We start from the raw sequence: 16,646 nt of genomic DNA, 5'->3' as shown, positions 1-16,646 counted from the left end.
TTTCAATAGTGGTGCTGATTGAGGGATTCACAGAAAACAGACAAGGTCACTGCTGAAGTGCAGGGTCAAGGGTGGCCCTAACAAATAGCCCATTACATGGGATGGTACTCACCTCTTTCCCTGAGCAGGGGACCCAAAACACAGAGAGAAGCTGCAACTGCACAGATAATGGGATGTGGTGGTGAAGAACCTTCCAGCAAGTTGTCACATCCATGTCACTTTGGCTTATAAAGGACACTGCAAGTCCGTTAGGCAGCTGACCTGGGTAATTTAAGAGGGGAAAAGCAGTGTAGCTTGTTGAGAGGAAAGTCCTCTAAATTATCTCCGTCCATGTTACTCTACTGATGAAGACCTTCTCATTACTAATTATCATTGTTGTAGTCGAAGCACACTCTGCTCAGAGGCTGGTGTTCAAACCCCATAAGATGCACTAGGGGTCAGGGAGGTTTTAATTCAATATTTTTGGAAATATTGTATATCCTCTTCACTGGGAAATTGGAAATTTTCAGCACATGTAGATATAAAGGCTCTGCGAAGGTCTGCAGAAAAGCAATCATTGAAGCTCGATATCCAGAGTGAGCCATGCCTTGCTTTTGATTCTAGCCTTGTCACTTCCTATTGTATAACTATGCAGGGTATTTGTAAGAATAAAATTAGAGGGGGGAAAAGGCAGGTAAAGTGCAGCACCTAGCATATGGTAAACAATTAACACATTTTGCTCTAATTATTATTACAACGGAACCCGGAATTTATCAAAACACTTTTGACTGTTCTGTTCTCTCACGGAAATGGTTTTCCTCAAAACACTATTTGGGAAAGATTGCAGTAATGGTTTTGTTTTAATCTGACCAACAGTTATATAGGCCATGTTATGAGCCAGGCACTATTCTAAGTGTTTTTTTATACTTACTAATCCATTTAATCCTCACAATCACCCAATGCAGTGGGATAGGTATGATGAATATACATATTTATAGATGAGGACATCAAGGTGCTGAGGGATTGAGTAGTACATATCTTGCTCAAGGTCACACAGCTAGTGAGTGGCTGACCCTGAGGCCTCTAAATCATGCCTTTTAGGTGGGAGCCAAGAAACCCAACTCCTGGGAACCTCCAAAAGCTACTTCCCTATGATCCATCTTCTCTTCTCCCCATATTTTCATAAAACCTCATTTTTACCGGGTCCTTCTTCTGCTCAGAAACCTAGAATGCCTCCTCATCACTCCCAGGTCAAATTCAAATTCATTCTGATTCTATGCCCAGATGATCCTCAGTGAGCTGGGGTACAGGCTTCAAATTCACTCTGATTCTAGACACTCAGTCTGCCCTTCCTTAATTGTCCCTTTGCTTGGCCAATCCCTTTCCTGATAAACTCATATTCATCCTTCAAAACCCAACTTAAAATTCATTGCTTCCTTCAAAACTCAACTTAAAATTCATTTCTTCTGGGAGCTCTCTCCGAACACCTCTACCCAGGACAGAGGTACTGCCCCAAGCTTTATGCTTCCTTTCAAATTTGGAAGAACCTCTAGCAGTTGGCATTTGCCAGATTTTCGTTGTATCCACTGTTGTGAACAGACACCCTTCCCTCTTCTGGCACAAGCCCTGACCTTCCTTCACAACTCTTGTCCTTACAGGGGGTGAATTTATTCCACCCCAATCCCTGGAATGAGCCTGTGACCTGTATGTGTCTAATCAGAGGAATACACCACCCCTGGCTACAGGGATTGCTGAAGGGTGATCATATGACCCAATCAAAACCAGTAAGACTGAATCCCAAGACTCCCGATGGATTGGCCTGGACACATATACTAGCTTCCTACAGGATGTACAGCCAGGAGATTAAAAGTCTGATGCCACAGTCCATCCAGGGGAAAGGCACTCTTGAGAGCAAAGCCAGCATAGAGGAGAGTGGAAACCAGGAAAAGGGGGAAAGGGAGAATAAACATAAGTCCCAATGACATTAGTCAAGCTGCTAGTGTGAGCCCTACCTGAAGTAGTTCTATTCTTAGACTTCTCAACTACGTGAACCAATAAATTTCCTTTTCAACTAAGTCTTCTCACCTGGGGAGGAGGGGGTGGTGGTTAGAGTTAGGGTGTTAGAGTTCTGTCATCTATAACCCAAGAAGCTCTGACTAGCACAATCTCTAGACCTTGACTAGAGTTCCCTAACCCCAATCCTGTCTAACTCCTCCCCCCAAGGTCTGACTCATTATCTAAAATATCCTGCAAACATGTGTTGCAATGAAATTCAATTTGGAATTTTCAAAGTGTTTTCCTGAACACAAGCTCAGTTGATCCCGAGGACTGAGTATGCAATCTTACCCCATTTCACAGATAAAAAAAAGTGAGGCTCAGAAAATTTAAGAATCTTGCTTCAAATAATCATAGTGTCCACCTGTTCTATGTCTTTGACCATTCTAATGTTTTTCACAACGTACACACAGTTGGTGCTTAATCAGTGCCAGCTGACTGGGCCTAACTGGTCTGAAGCTCCTGTGCTAGCATTCTGCTGCCCTGGGTTTGAAGAGATCTGGTGGAGGTCTGGCAAGGAGGCAGGATGGCTCAGGTCTGAATGGCCATCATCTTCCAGCCTGAGCACCTTTTTCTTCCCTCTCACCCCCCTGGCAGACCTACATCCTGAAAGAATGAATGCAGTCCACTTTTACCTACAGGCCACCACCCCCCCACACCCAGCTCCTGAGCCCACTTGAGAAAGATTCACATCCATGCAGACTGGTGCCACTTATACATCCACGGGTTTCAGATTCTGCCAGGCCCTCAAGGTTGCCTTGTAATCTTTCCATAAGAATTCACTCCCTAAGAATGAATGGAGACTTGGCTGCGTCTCCATAGCTTTGGAAATCCAACGATTTCTCAGCATTTGGAGTGTGAAATTAGGCAGATGGAACATCCAGATTACGGACTGTACTGCATCTGGAAACCATGGCATCAAACAGACAGTTGGGGCTGGTTGCTTTACAGCATGTGGTCAAAGAAGGCATTAATTCCAGTCCATTCTTGATCACTAAATGCAGCCCAGTAAAGCAGGAAAGAGCATGAACCCTGGGGTCTTTGGCCTCAAATCCCACCCCCACCTCTTACTCTCTGTGTGACCTTAAATGGAGACTTAAGATTTGGGTTTTCTAACCCAAAAAATGGACATAAAATACCTCTAAGAAATGTTTAAAGGATTCAGAGAAATAAACCACAGAGGCACATCATAAGCACTCAATAAATTATCTGATGTTTGCTCTTTAATTTCCTTAAACATAAAAAGACACCCAAAACCTTGCCAACTGAATCAGAACACAGGTTTTACAAATAATTAAATGAGGTCAGCACAATTTCACTGAAGCTGCTCAGACAGCTTCAGTGATAAATAAGGCAACTTTTTACAAGCGCATCTATTAGAACCTTAAATTAGTCAAACATAAGGAAGCATACAAGAAAAATACAGACTAGGAGGTGAATCCTGTTTGCAAATCAGAACACTATAGAAATGGCCACAGATTGCAAATCATAAATTCCACTTTCCAGAAGCTCTGTTATATGTAGATACCAGAAGGCAAATAAAAGCATACTTAAAGACGGTGTTGGCAACATCTCTTTTTTTTATGAAAAGAAAAAAAAGATGAAAATGGCATGATTTCACAGCACCAAACTCAAACAAGGGATAATATATAATATCAGACCCAAAATTTTTCAAAGAGCTGAATAATGGTTGAATAACAGCTGAATTAGAACCATTCAAGCATTAAAAAGGGGGCGGGGAGAAAAAAAGATGTGACTCCTTTGGTCACTGCATTAGAAACGATTCTTTCAAATACCATTTGCGTCTCAGTTAACACTTAGATGGCCTGACTGACAACATTGCATGTCCAAGACTCCTTGGAGAACAGCCTGAACCTTTGCAGGAACACATTCAGTCCAGAGCAGGTTTTCTCAACTCGGGGGCGGGGGGGTGGATTTTGTCACTCCAGGGGCATTTGGCAATGTCAGAGACATTTCTGGTTGTCACAACCGGGAGCGATAGGGATGCTACTGGATCTACTGGGTAGAGACCAGGGATGCTGCCAAATCTCCTAAGGGCACAGGATGGTCCCCACTACAAAGAATGATTGGGCCCAAGCATCAATAGCACTGAGGTTAAGAAGCCCTGCTCTGAAGTTAGCCAGGCTGCCTTCTACTTGCATGAGCCTAAGGGGGCTCTCCAAGCCTCAAATAAGGGGGGGAATCATAGGATCTACCTCTTAGGGTTGTGGAAGATTTTGATGAGATAAGAATAATAATAACAGCTACCATTTACCAAACTCTCATAATGCACCAAGCATTGTGCCAAGAGCCTGTATGTATATTATTTGATTCAATATTCATAACACCCTATGAAATAAGTAACATGACAGATTTTGCTGCTGGAGGAGGAGTGGGCTTCAAACCCTGGCAGCATATGTCTTGACCTCTTCATTCTCCATACTCACAGTGTGGTCCACAAACTGGTACCTTCAGCATCTTGCTAGAGATGCAAAATCTCAGGCCACATGCCAGACCAACTGAGTCCAAATCTGCATGTTAGCCAGATCCCCAAGTGATTCATGGACGTATTAGAGTCCGAGAAGCAATATGCTAAGGACAGTGCCTGGCCCCAAAGTAAACACTAAATAAAGATTAATTGTTTGCATTGTCATCACTGTTTGTAGCCTACAGAGGAATTCGTTAGAGTAAAATTCAGACTCTGAGTCATAACACACATGGATGTGGCAAAGATCTCAGGGAGGAACTTTGTCAATACCAAACATCCCCAAGGGTGGCAGGTCTGCTCTGCCTCTTTGGAGGTGTCTCTCAATATGGATGAAAACCAGCTGTCAAAAGGGGAAGAGCCACTACCCCCAAGCTAGCTCTTCTGATTCCTCAGCCACTGTTCCTCCTGCAGCATCCTCTGCCTCTCTCCATGGCTTATCTATTTCACGCTAGAGTGTGAATGACTCATGGCATGTGCTGCCTCTCCCAGGGATATTTGCAAAGTTCAAACCATGCTTTCTGTCTCTGACAGAAGAACCCAGAACTCTGCTGCCAAACCTCAAATCCTGAGTATGTCCTCCTCATATTAACTGCTCTGGGGACATAGGATGGTGACATCACAAAGCACACTCTGTCTCTCTAGTATTTCCTATTTTTTAAATTATATAAATAATGCATGAGTGCAACCTCAGTATAAAATATTCAAATTATATGGAAGTATATAGAGTACAAAGCAAAAGTCCTTTTCATCAGAGAAGCCATAGCGTGTTCAAAGCGGAGACTCTGGACCCAGACTACCCAGCAACACTCCTTACTAGCTCAGTGTCCTGGAATACCTTAACCTCTCTGTGACTCAGTTTCCTCATCTACACCTCAAAGACTTGTTTGAGGATTAAATGTGACAATGCAATGCCTGAGAAATGCTTAGCTCAGATCCTGGCACACATTAGGTATTAGTCATTCCTGTTGCTCCCATTTCCCTCGTAAGGTAAGCCCTATTAGCAGCTTGGTGTGAAGAATTCCAGACCCTCTGCTAAGCACTTACCTACATATGAACCCCAAAAATATAGGTACACTATTAGCCTGAAGATGACTGCACTGGGCCTTGCTTCTGCAACTTGCTTTACAGTTGAACCAAACCATGGGGATATCTTAATACTAGTCACACAGATGTATCCCTCATTCTTTTTAACATCTCTGTTAACAGCTCCTTTGGATGGATGTACCATCGTGTGTGGAACCATCCCCCCACTGGTGGGCATTTAGGTTGTTCCCATTCCCCCCCCCCCCCACTGGAAGTAAACTGGATGTGCAGAGGGAGCCAAACTCCGAGCATGTCAGACTTGGGAAGTGGAGCAGCCAGGGAGCAGAGCCAGGAGAAGGATGGTCTCATCAGAGTCTCTGCCAAGGACGGGAAGGATGACGACAATCTGGGGCACACTCAAAATAAATAATTGTCCTTAACCCTCTCAAAATTGGGAAGCACATCGTTAGTCACTGGCTTCCTGTCGCAGCTGGTAGCTGTGCCTTTTCCCTCCCCACCACTGCCCTCAAACTGCCCAGTGTGAGGCCATGCCCAGGCCCACAGGTTCACAGCAAACAAGGGCACCTGCTCTGTGGTAATTTCTCCCTCCTCCAAAGCCCCAAGTGCTCATTCTCCAGGGAAGAGGCAAAGGAAAGGAGCTTCCTCCAGCCAGCAAAGAAATGAAAGACAGCCCAGTACAGCAGTTCTATGACTTGGTTAGCAGAACACGGAAATCTTACTCAGAATCCCCTAATTTACAAAACAGATAAAAGGGATGGCTCTGATTGAACAGAGCTGGGTGGTTGGAGGGGAAAATGTATAGCTTCATCTTCCCCCGAGATCCCTGTGGTCCTCTAGAATAGTTTATAAACCATTCATTCATCTGATCCGATTTGTTTTCCAGATTTGGTAGCTAGAGCTCAGAGAGCAGAAGTTATTCACTTAATATAAGTATTATATTATAGAATATAAGTAGCAGAATAAGTAGCAGAATCTAGGGGAGGGCTTTGGTCTCCTGACTCCTGACTCCCAGGCCACTGTGCTTTCTGCTAATTTCTGCAGCTTCTCTAATACCTGTGCTTGTTTAGACTAAGGTGTGAATGACTGTCTCATTCAGAGATGATTCTCTTTCCATCAGAGCCAGACTTCTCAACCTATAGAGTCCAAGTATAACTCACAGAATAAATAATGCAGATCTTCCTCAATGTTTCACTGAGATTTCTGGATGTGGAAAGCTAAACAACAACTAGGAAAAAGTTATAAACACTGCTTTATATTTTTTAAAAATTGACAGAAATTAAGGGTACCCCACTGGCTCAGTCAGTAGAGCATGCAACTCTTGAGCTCAGGGTCATGAGTTTAAGACCCATGTTGGGCATAGAGCTTACTTTTAAAAAACTGACAGAAAATCAGAACTGAGTGTGAAATTTACCTGGGCTTTATGATTACACTGGAGACTTCAAATAAATCTTGCCCCTATAGTCAGACTAATCCTCCATGACCCTCCTCCAGCCGTGGCCCCTCATGACATGAAGCCACCCTCCCCTGCCACTGAGGTACTTTGGTAGAAAAGCTGAAGTCTTTAGTTAAAGAAATTATTGACAAACTGTAGGCAGCAGAGTAAGGGAGAGATTTTCAAAGGGGGAAAGGTCTTGTTAAGCCCCTGAAATCTCTGTTCTGCCTAATCCACAATTACAATAGCAACATTTATTGAGCACTTACTGCATGCCCAGCACCACGCTAAACACTTGGTAAGGATGACACAGACATTACCATTATCTCCCATTTTACGGACGACAAAACTGAGACTCTGGAAGCACAATCTGATGCAAATAACCCAGCTCATTGGTGGCAGGAACAGGATCTGGAAACTTTTCCTTCCCTAGAGGGTGACCAACTATCCCAGTTTATCCAGGGCTATCTTGGTTTCAGTAGTGAAAATACCTTGTCCGGAAAAACGGCATTCTCTGGCACAAATAAGACAGTGGGTCACCCTGGTGGAGGATTGGTGGAGGCTACTCAGAGAACGTAAATATTTAATATTAATTGTTTTAAGTTCTTTGCTGTAGGATACCTTTAACATGGTTAACTATGGCTTTTTCTGGGGATTTAGAAGAGGTGCTATCTCCTGCTTCTGAGTGGGATCAAAATAAAGGCTGCAAGTGTGGATGCAGGTGTTGGAAAGTGAGGGTCCACCTGGGTGATCCAGACAGCACATTTCTGATGCATTCCATTGTGCTGTTTTGACTGGAGTGACTAGCTAGTCCCCTCAGGCCAAGGACTTCCCCAGCTTAAACTCTGGGAGTCCCACGGACTCCCTTAGTATCAGGCAAAAAGGACAGCTGGTCACCCTACTTCCCTATTAGAAACTACGGCTGGATATTCCAGAAAATGCATGCAACTTTAGCAACAGTATGCTCCTTGTCTCTTGTCTACTCCCTTTTTTTTCTTTTAGATTTTTAGTTTTCTCCCCCCTTAAATTGGCAGGCAACGTGACACTGTGCTGTTGTCTTGCTCTCACCATGGAAGACTATAGAAAAAAAATGTAAAGGTGATTGTGCTTTAAAATCAATCTTTAAAAAAAAAAAAGAAAGAAAGAAAGAAAGAAAGAAAGAAAGAATGAGAGAAAGGGAAATTGCCTGAATGGGTTCCTACTAGTGAGAAATAAGAAAATGTTCCAAATGGAAAACTGTTCTCAAAAGAAAGCATGTTGACCCTGTTATTGTGTTTTAAACTTGCATTTAAAATGTTCCCTGGATGTTTCAAAAGTCTCTTTTGCATATTTATTTTCCTTGGCTGCTAAGAGTCAGAGTTAGGAGCACTTGTTGACAAGTTGGGAGACAGAAGGTCCATCCTGCACTCCCTCTGATGAGTGCTAAGTCCTCCCCAGGGGTGCAAACCTCACCAGAGACTCAGACTAGGACTGGAGAGGCCCTACCATCAACAGCCCCCTCTCTGTTAGGATTCAGTCCCAGGGTCTCCCTCCCTCCCCACCTCCCTGCCTGCCTCCCTCTCCTTCCCTGCTTTCTCTCCTGGCTCCTTGTCTTTCCTTCTCCCTCCCTTTCCTTCTCCCTCTCTCTAGTCCACACTGGCTTTCTCCCTATTCCTTCTTCTCACTAAGCTCCCTCTGGCCTTAGCACCTTTGTGCTTTCTGCTCCCTCAGCTCAAATGCTCTTCCCCTTGCACTTTGCCTGACTGTCTCCTTCTCATCCTTCAGGTCTCAGTCTTGGGAATCCATCCCAGGGAAGCCTTCATGACCTTCACCCCCACCCCTGCGCTCTGCAGCTTTCTTTAGGCATTTACTCTACTCCTTGCAGCTATTTCATGGGTTTTATGAGTATGTCTCCAACACACCCACCAGTCTGTGGGTCCCATGGGATTGGTGAATGTAGGCATCATGACACTTATTCACTCTTGTATCCCCAGGGTCTATCCCTATGATTGACAGACACAACAGTTGCTCAGTCAATATTTACGACAGTATGGGGCACCTGGGTGGCTCAGTCACTTAAGTGTCTGCCTTAGGTTCAGTCATGATCCCAGGGGTCCTGGGATTGAGCCCAGGCTCCCTGCTCAGTGGGGAGTCTGCTTCTCCCTCTCCTTCTGCCCCTCCCCCCACTCATGTGTGCATGCTTTCTCTCTCTCTCTGCTCTCTCTCTCAAATAAACAAAATCTTTTTTTCCCATTTCTTCTTGTTCTTTTCAAATAAATAAAATCTTTAAAAAAAAAGAATTACAACTGCATGATTGAGTGATGGACTCCCAGCCTCTTTCCTGATGTTGTTCTCTAGATGATTATAGGTTCCTCCAGAAGCCGACTGTGAGACAAATATACAAGTGATCCCAGAGTGGAGAAGGGAGGCAGGGAAGGGAAAGAAGCCAGTACAGGTATGTCATCAAGCAGGCTACCAATGTAGGCAACTGGGACTCAAGTGGGGGAACTCAGGGAGATCATGCAGAACATGTCTCAGAGTTACCTGGTCCCCCTGACAAGACACAACACCACTGGCTGAGAGTTGCTCTGCGGGTATTATCCCTGGCACTTCCTGTCTATCTTGTGCTTGGGAAGAAGAAGTCTTGGGTGCTGCCGAAGAATCCCACTAGAATGGGCCAGAATGGTAAGTACCAAGAGGATGAGAGTGGGGTGCCTGCACCATCTGCTACAACTGGAGACCCCAATTAGCAAATTCACTAGCATCTTAGAGATCCCAATCCTACTGAAAATGTGTTTCTGCAACATTTAGTCTGTGGACCATCCCTTCTTTCTTAAAATGCCTCCCCCCCTTCCACCCTTGGCATTGCCAACTCTCCTACCAACATCCTGCCCGTTCATCCCTGGTCTCCAGCCCTGATTCTTCTCCCAGCATTTTCATCAGTGAAGGTGCCGCATCCTCTATGCACCCTCCCCTGGGAAATGCAGCCAAGAATACAGCCATGCAGGTAACTCCCAACCCCATGATCCCCTCACCTAAGCTCCTGCCTAAACTTACAACCACCTGCCGGAAATAACAGCAGCAACAAAACAGTAGCAGGTAAGATTTTGAGCAAGAGTAATAAATATGTGAGTTAAGAGTATGCTCTTGATGAAATAGACAATAGAGTGTATTATAAGCTGGTAGTGTTGGGAAAATGATAAATTGATATTGTTACAACATGCAAAAAATAAACAAATCAACAACAACAACAACAAAAGACAGTGCTCTTGGAGTCAACTTGCCTGGGCTGCCGCCAAGCTATCACCGCTCCTGGCCATCTCTGAACCTGGACAAGTTCCCTGGCCAGTAGAGGAAGTTCCACCCCAAAGGGCAGTTGTGGGCTTTGAGTGAGTCCAACCCCAGTACATTGAACTGCTTAGCATAATGCAGGGGTGTGAAACTACAGCTGGCAGACCAAATTCTGCTTGTTTTTGCAAATAAGGCTTTAGAACCGCCATGCCCCTCAGTTTACAGATTGTCTGCGACTGCCACGGCATTACTATGACAGACTTGAGTAGCTGAGACCATATGGCCTGCAAAGCTGAAGGTATTTACTATCTGGCCCTGTACAGGAAAAGTTTGCTGATCCCTGGCACAGTGCCTGACATATGACTGGTTCTTAATACATAGTGGATATTATAGTATCAGTGTTATTATTATTTGTATCCTTACTAGTATTCGTCTGGCTCTATATGCTAAGCACTTTACATGTGTTCTTATTTTTAGCCCTCACAACACTGAATGTTGGGAACTCTTGTTAGCCCATTTTACAGATAAGGACCATGGGAGGGGTCTCCACATACATGCCTCACACAGTCCTCCCCTCCCTCTCCCCAACCGCTTCCCTCCCCTCCCTCTCCCCACCCACCCTCCCCTGGGAAACGCAGCCAGTATCTACATCCCGGTCCTACTGAAAATGTGTTTCTGCAACATGGAGAAACCCCCATCCCTGCCCCATCACTGTCACTGTCAGCAGCCCCAGAATCTCAGGCTGGAAGCCTTGGGGTCCTTCTTGACTCTTGCTCCTCCCCTGTGTCCTAGAGATTCGATGGCCACATCCACACCCTTTTCTCCATACCTGTGGCCTCTCCCTAGACCAACATTTCCCAAACTGTGTTCCCCAAAACACTAGTCGCTGGAAAGGGGATTCCATGGTCAATTAACTTTGGGAAAAACTGCATGCTGTATGCTCTTCTCAAAGAGTCACGATGAACATTAACATGGTAAAGGCTCTGAGAAGTCCTGTAATAAGATCTGTTTAATTCTATGTAACTGAACATTCAGAAGACACATACACTACAAAATCCTCTTTTCCAATTTAAAATCTGTTTTTACCACAGGACACAGATTGGGGACCACTGGGTCTCTCAGAATGGCCACCCCTCTGTAATTCCCGACTGGGCTCTCTGCCCTGTCATCTATTCCAAGAATTTGTAAACTTCTTCTGTAAAGGCCAGATAGTAAATATTTTAGGTTTTGTGGGCCAAGAGGCAAAACTGAGTATATTACATTGGTGCTTATGTAACAAGAAAGAAAACACATTTCCATAAATTTTTTACTGGCAGAATTCAAAACTTCACTTATGGGCACCAAAATTTAAATTTCATATAATTTCCACATGTCACAAAATATCATTCTTCTTTTTTTTTTTATTCAACTCTAAAAAATGTAAAAGCCCTTTTATCTCACAGACATACATAAACAGGCTGTGGGCAGGATTCATAGAGCAGGCTATAGTTTGCCAAGTCCTAATCTCCCACACAGCACTGATAAATCACATCTCCTAAAGTCTGGTTCTTACCACTCCTGTGTTAAAACATGTTCAGAGACTTCCTTTTCCCTTCTGGAGTAAGTACCAGCTTATCCCTCCAGCATTCAAAACCTCTTAGCCTAACCCCCAGCCACTCCAAGAGGCTGAATGCCTACAAGAGTGGTTCATTTTGACTTGCCCCTTCACACACATTGTTTTATCCAGTTAAACTTGCTCACTGCTCCTCATACAAAACCCCATCCTTCCTCACACTTGTGTCTTTGCTCACACAGTTCCCTTCATCTGGAATTCCTCCTCACATTCTCTGCACATCCAAACTCTGTCTGTCCTTCAAGGACTGGCTCAAAGGTCCCCCCTGCAAGGAAGCCTTCCCTGACCTCCCTAGGTGAGGCTGATATCTCCTTCCTCTCAAACCCCAGGCATCTTTATCTCTGTATTACATGAGACACAGGTCACTACCTATCTAAAATTGTGGATATGTGTCTCTCTGATCCAGTAAACTGTGCATGCCATGACACCTTGAAGCTGCAAAAACAGGCCCCCACAAGTAATGCCAAAGCCTTATTATGAAGCTTTATCTTGATAGATGTGTCCCCTTCTGTGGACAGCAGTACTTGCTGTTTAATCCATTAAAAACATGCCATGAGAAAAGCTGTATTGCTGTGTTCAAGGTGGGAAGGAAAATTTTCCTGGTGAGCAGCTTCCCATTTCACCAACCTACTGCGAACTCCAGTTTACACTGAAGGAGATCACACAGGCCCAAATAGCAGCGAATTAAATATGATAGAAGTTTTTCTCTCACATAAGAGCCTGGGCATAAGCAGTCCATGACCAATGTGACATAAGGGCCGGGCTCCTTCCCCAAATTCCCAAAAACCCTTGCCATGTGGCCAAGATGGATCATGAGCAAGCCTACCTTCCATGAGAAGAATGGGACAAAGAGAGAAGATCAGGATATGCCCTCCTTTTACATAAACCATCCAGGATGTGCACACACTCCCCTGCTCACATCCCCTCAACCAGAACTTAGCTGCATGACCATGTCTGGCTGCAAAGGAGGCAGATATATTTGTTTTCTAGGGTTGCCATAACATAGTGCCACAGATGGGGTAGATTAAATAACAGAAAGGTATTTCTCATAATTCTGGAGGGCTGAGATCAAGGACTGGCAGGTTTGCTTTATTCTGAGGCCTCTCTCCTTGGCTTGCAGATGGCCACCTTCTCAATGTGTGCTCATGTTGGCCTCTTTCTTCCACATGCATCCTTGGTGTCTCTCTCTGCATCCAAATTTCCTCCTCTTATAAGGACACCAGTCATATTGGATCAGGGTCCATCCTAACGGTAACCTTAAAGGTCCTATCTCCCAACATAGTCACATACTGGGGCGCCTGGGTGGCTCAGTTGGTTAAGCGACTGCCTTCGGCTCAGGTCATGATCCTGGAGTCCCGGGATCGAGTCCCACATCGGGCTTCCTGCTCGGCAGGGAGTCTGCTTCTCCCTCTGACCCTCTTCCCTTCATGCTTTCTATCTCTCATTCTCTCTCTCTCTCAAATAAATAAATAAAATCTTTAAAAAAAAAAAAACATAGTCACATACTGAGATGCTGGGAGTAGAGCTTCAACTTAAGGATTTGGAGAGACACAATACAGCCCATAATCGCAGATAAGGAATGTGGTCTTGATCCTGAGAAGTCATGTGCCCACTAAAAATTGGGGGGCAAGGGGGTTGATGAGAAGGGGATGATGGATCGGGAGCGGAATTAGCTGTCGTTGCCCCCAGGCAGTGTCTTCTCCCAGTTCATGGCATCCATAGTTCATAGCATCTGATACAAAGGAGGTACTCAAATATTTGAATAACTAAGGAAAGGAAAAAAATAGAAACTCATGAAAGTGCTCTCTCAATCTTGAGCTCAGGACTGGTCTGTTGCAGATCTGGTTCTCCATGGCTAGGCTGTGTTGAATAGAGAGAACACAGCTGGTTCATCTCCACATTCTGCAGAAGTGACCCTGGGACTGTGTGTGACCTGCAGAGTCCAGATTCTCAAAGTGGGCAGGAGTGCACCCAGAAGCTCTGAGACGAGGCTGAAGGCCTACAGAGCAGTATTTTTATCATTCTGTTCCCTGTTATCTCCTTAGCACGTAGAACAGTGTCCAGCATGTAGTAAGTGCTCAGTAAATGGAATGAATGCATAAAGTGAAGCTCAGAGGAGGAAACCATATCCAAGTTCAGGGTTGCACGGATAGGAAACTATTCCGAACTGCCCAGGATCCTGTCATGCTGCTTTTCCTCATATTCACAGCCATCTATATTTTATTATTTAAAAGAACAGCTTCTATAGAGCAGGACTACATCCCTAATTAGAAGAGAAGGTAGGATATAAGGGAAGGAAAAGGGTGACTCCAACCAGACACAGTGTTCTGACTGAGACCCACCTGTTTACCTAAGTGTGCTCTGAAAATATCTGTAGTTCTTTTAAAGGGTTCAGAAGTAGTTTCACCCAGCCTACAGGGACAGGGGTTCAGGGAGGGGATTTTGCCACAGGTTAGGAGCATGGATTCTCAGCATTAGTCCTTTTTTTTGAAGTAGGTTCCACACCCAGCTTGGAGTCCAAAACAGGGCCCAAAGCCACGACCCTGAGATCAAGACCTGAGCTGAGATCAAGAGTCGGACACCTAACCAACTGAACCACCCAGGCACCCTTCAGCATTAGCACTTTCTAAATGTATACACATGTAGGTAAATTCCTGAACAATCTGTGCCTCAGTTTCCCTCCTTATAAAGGGGGAGGATCACAGCATGTACCATAAGAGTGTCCACCGTGTTGGATGAAGCCATGCATGAAAGCACTTTAGCACAGTGTCTGGCACTACGTCAGTCCTCTGTAAATGCTGGTGATCAGGGGAAGCACATCTATCTGTCAGTTGCCTATCGCCGGTTATTCCAAGGATCTTTATAGACCCCATGAGGATAGAGGGGCTGGGATACAGATGGAAATGTTGTTCACTTAAACTTGTAAAAACCCTGTGTTCTTTATTTCTTCAATGCTCTTGAGAATATGCAAGAAACATAAACTGAAGTTACAGCAGAAAGAATTAAGGGTAGAAGCTAAAGAACTCCTCCTGGCTCATATTACGTAAAAACTGGAATGCATTGCGATGGGATGGCCTTTCTTGACAAGAGAGCATGTGTGGAGGTCAGGAATGGACAAGGAGAGCCCAGAAGATCCTGGGGTTGTATTTAAAGGAAAGGAATCCATGCTAAGACCTCCTGCTTAGAGAGGTCCCCATGAAACCATACCACCAAGGGCCAACCTCTTCCTGCCTCCTTTGAGGGCCAGAATTCTTTGAAGGATGGCATTTGTGCTTTGGTCTCTTAAACGGAGTTCAGAAACGTGCATGATGGTGAGAGTTTTACAAAACCATGTACTGCAGCTCATTAAATCACTGGAGATAAAAGCTTAGCAGGAGCAGCAGAATTAGATTACCCAATACAAAGGAAACATACTTTCATCTAAAGTTCTTCTAAATAGATGTTATTTTCCCTTGCTGTAAAGGTAGGCTATTTACTTTATTACTCTTTACTCAAGAAAAACAAGGAAGTGGGGAACGCAAACCCACATCGGTCAGTTGCCTCCATTTGCAAAGCAATTCTTATCAGCATTAATATTGCAACAGCCAAGGAGAAGAAATTGGGACGTTTTCCTTGTACAAGAACAGAGCTGAGATGAAAATGCAGTCGCAAGCGTAAAGAAAGTTATTATGAAATCTGTTCAAGCCTCATGTTCTCCAATGATTCAAGATAATCACATTAGCAGCTTCAAACATTATGCAGTGACATCATTCAAACAGATAGCTCCCAGAGGTTGGGTATGAGACCAGGGAATTACCATCTGTCATACGTTTATGACAAATCTAATGGTCTGACCTGATTTGTCACTAGTTGGAGCTCATGTGGGTCTCTCTGACTGTGGCCACCTTTCTCATTTAATGATCCTCCTTGCTTTAGAAGGACCCTCATGAAACCCATAACACCTCATTGGAATAAGAAATGGGAAACTCCTATAACCCAAGGTCAAATGAGTAAGGTGTGGATCTTCTTGTTGTCCAGGGCTCTGTCAAAAAGCAAGTGTAAAAAAAAAAAGAAAACAACACCTCCTTGTTTCAGATTGATTTAAACCTCACTGGACTGGAGGTTAAGTAAACAAACAGATCCAGGTTTTAGACCCTGCTGTGCTACTTTCTGTATGTGGAACCCTGCTTAACTGCAACATCAAGATATTAATAGTCTCTAACTCTTGGGGTGGTCAAGAGAATTGACTGAAATAACGTATGTAACTATTTGGCTGATGTTTGGCACAGAGCAGGCATTTAAAAGATGTTAGATAGGACTGTTATTACTCCTAGTATAAGATCTGAAATATTGTAGGAGCATCCATTAGGGAGGGTTTGCCAGAATCTAATACTCTAAAGACATTATTGATTTCACTCTGAGATCTTTCTTCCCTCTTGTCCTTGTAGCAGATGTGCTTGAAACCCATACCCCTCAGGCAACCTCAGCAGTCACCAGAAGCTTCAGGTGACAGCTCCCTCCAACACCGGCAGATCCCTAAGCCAAGCACCTGCATCTGGGAGAATGCTCCAGCCACAGGAAAATGTTCAGCCTGTGTCCTGGACAGACTGGGAGTTGCAGAGAGTGCCCTAGAGTGGCCCTCAACCAGTGAGAGATGAGAACAAGTGGACCTCAGTTGGGAAAACTCTTAGGGGTGTTCTGTGTCACCTGCTCCCCCTCCAGAGCTCCACTGATTGAGCACCATTAGCTTACACCTTCCTTCCTTCCCCATCCCTCTTCCCTCTTTC

General features: G+C 44.5%; 1 protein-coding gene across 12 annotated transcripts in view; it reads right to left on the bottom strand.

Moving 5' to 3' along the window:
- The window catches only part of RBFOX1 (RNA binding fox-1 homolog 1), a 2,051,181-nt gene that overhangs the window by 1,945,495 nt on the left and 89,040 nt on the right, over nucleotides 1–16,646 (bottom strand). The window contains exon 2 of one of the 12 annotated variants that reach the window (XM_035722269.1): nucleotides 113–261. The exons of the other annotated variants lie outside the window; for them this stretch is intronic. Within the exon in view, the coding sequence (XP_035578162.1) occupies nucleotides 113–214 (102 nt within the window). The 5' untranslated portion in view covers nucleotides 215–261. The remainder of the gene's footprint in view (nucleotides 1–112; nucleotides 262–16,646) is intronic. 12 annotated transcript variants of the gene reach the window in all.

This window comes from Zalophus californianus, chromosome 10 (assembly GCF_009762305.2).
Source record: "Zalophus californianus isolate mZalCal1 chromosome 10, mZalCal1.pri.v2, whole genome shotgun sequence".
NCBI classification, from domain to species: domain Eukaryota; kingdom Metazoa; phylum Chordata; class Mammalia; order Carnivora; family Otariidae; genus Zalophus; species Zalophus californianus.
This window is presented reverse-complemented; position numbering and strand designations above follow the sequence as displayed.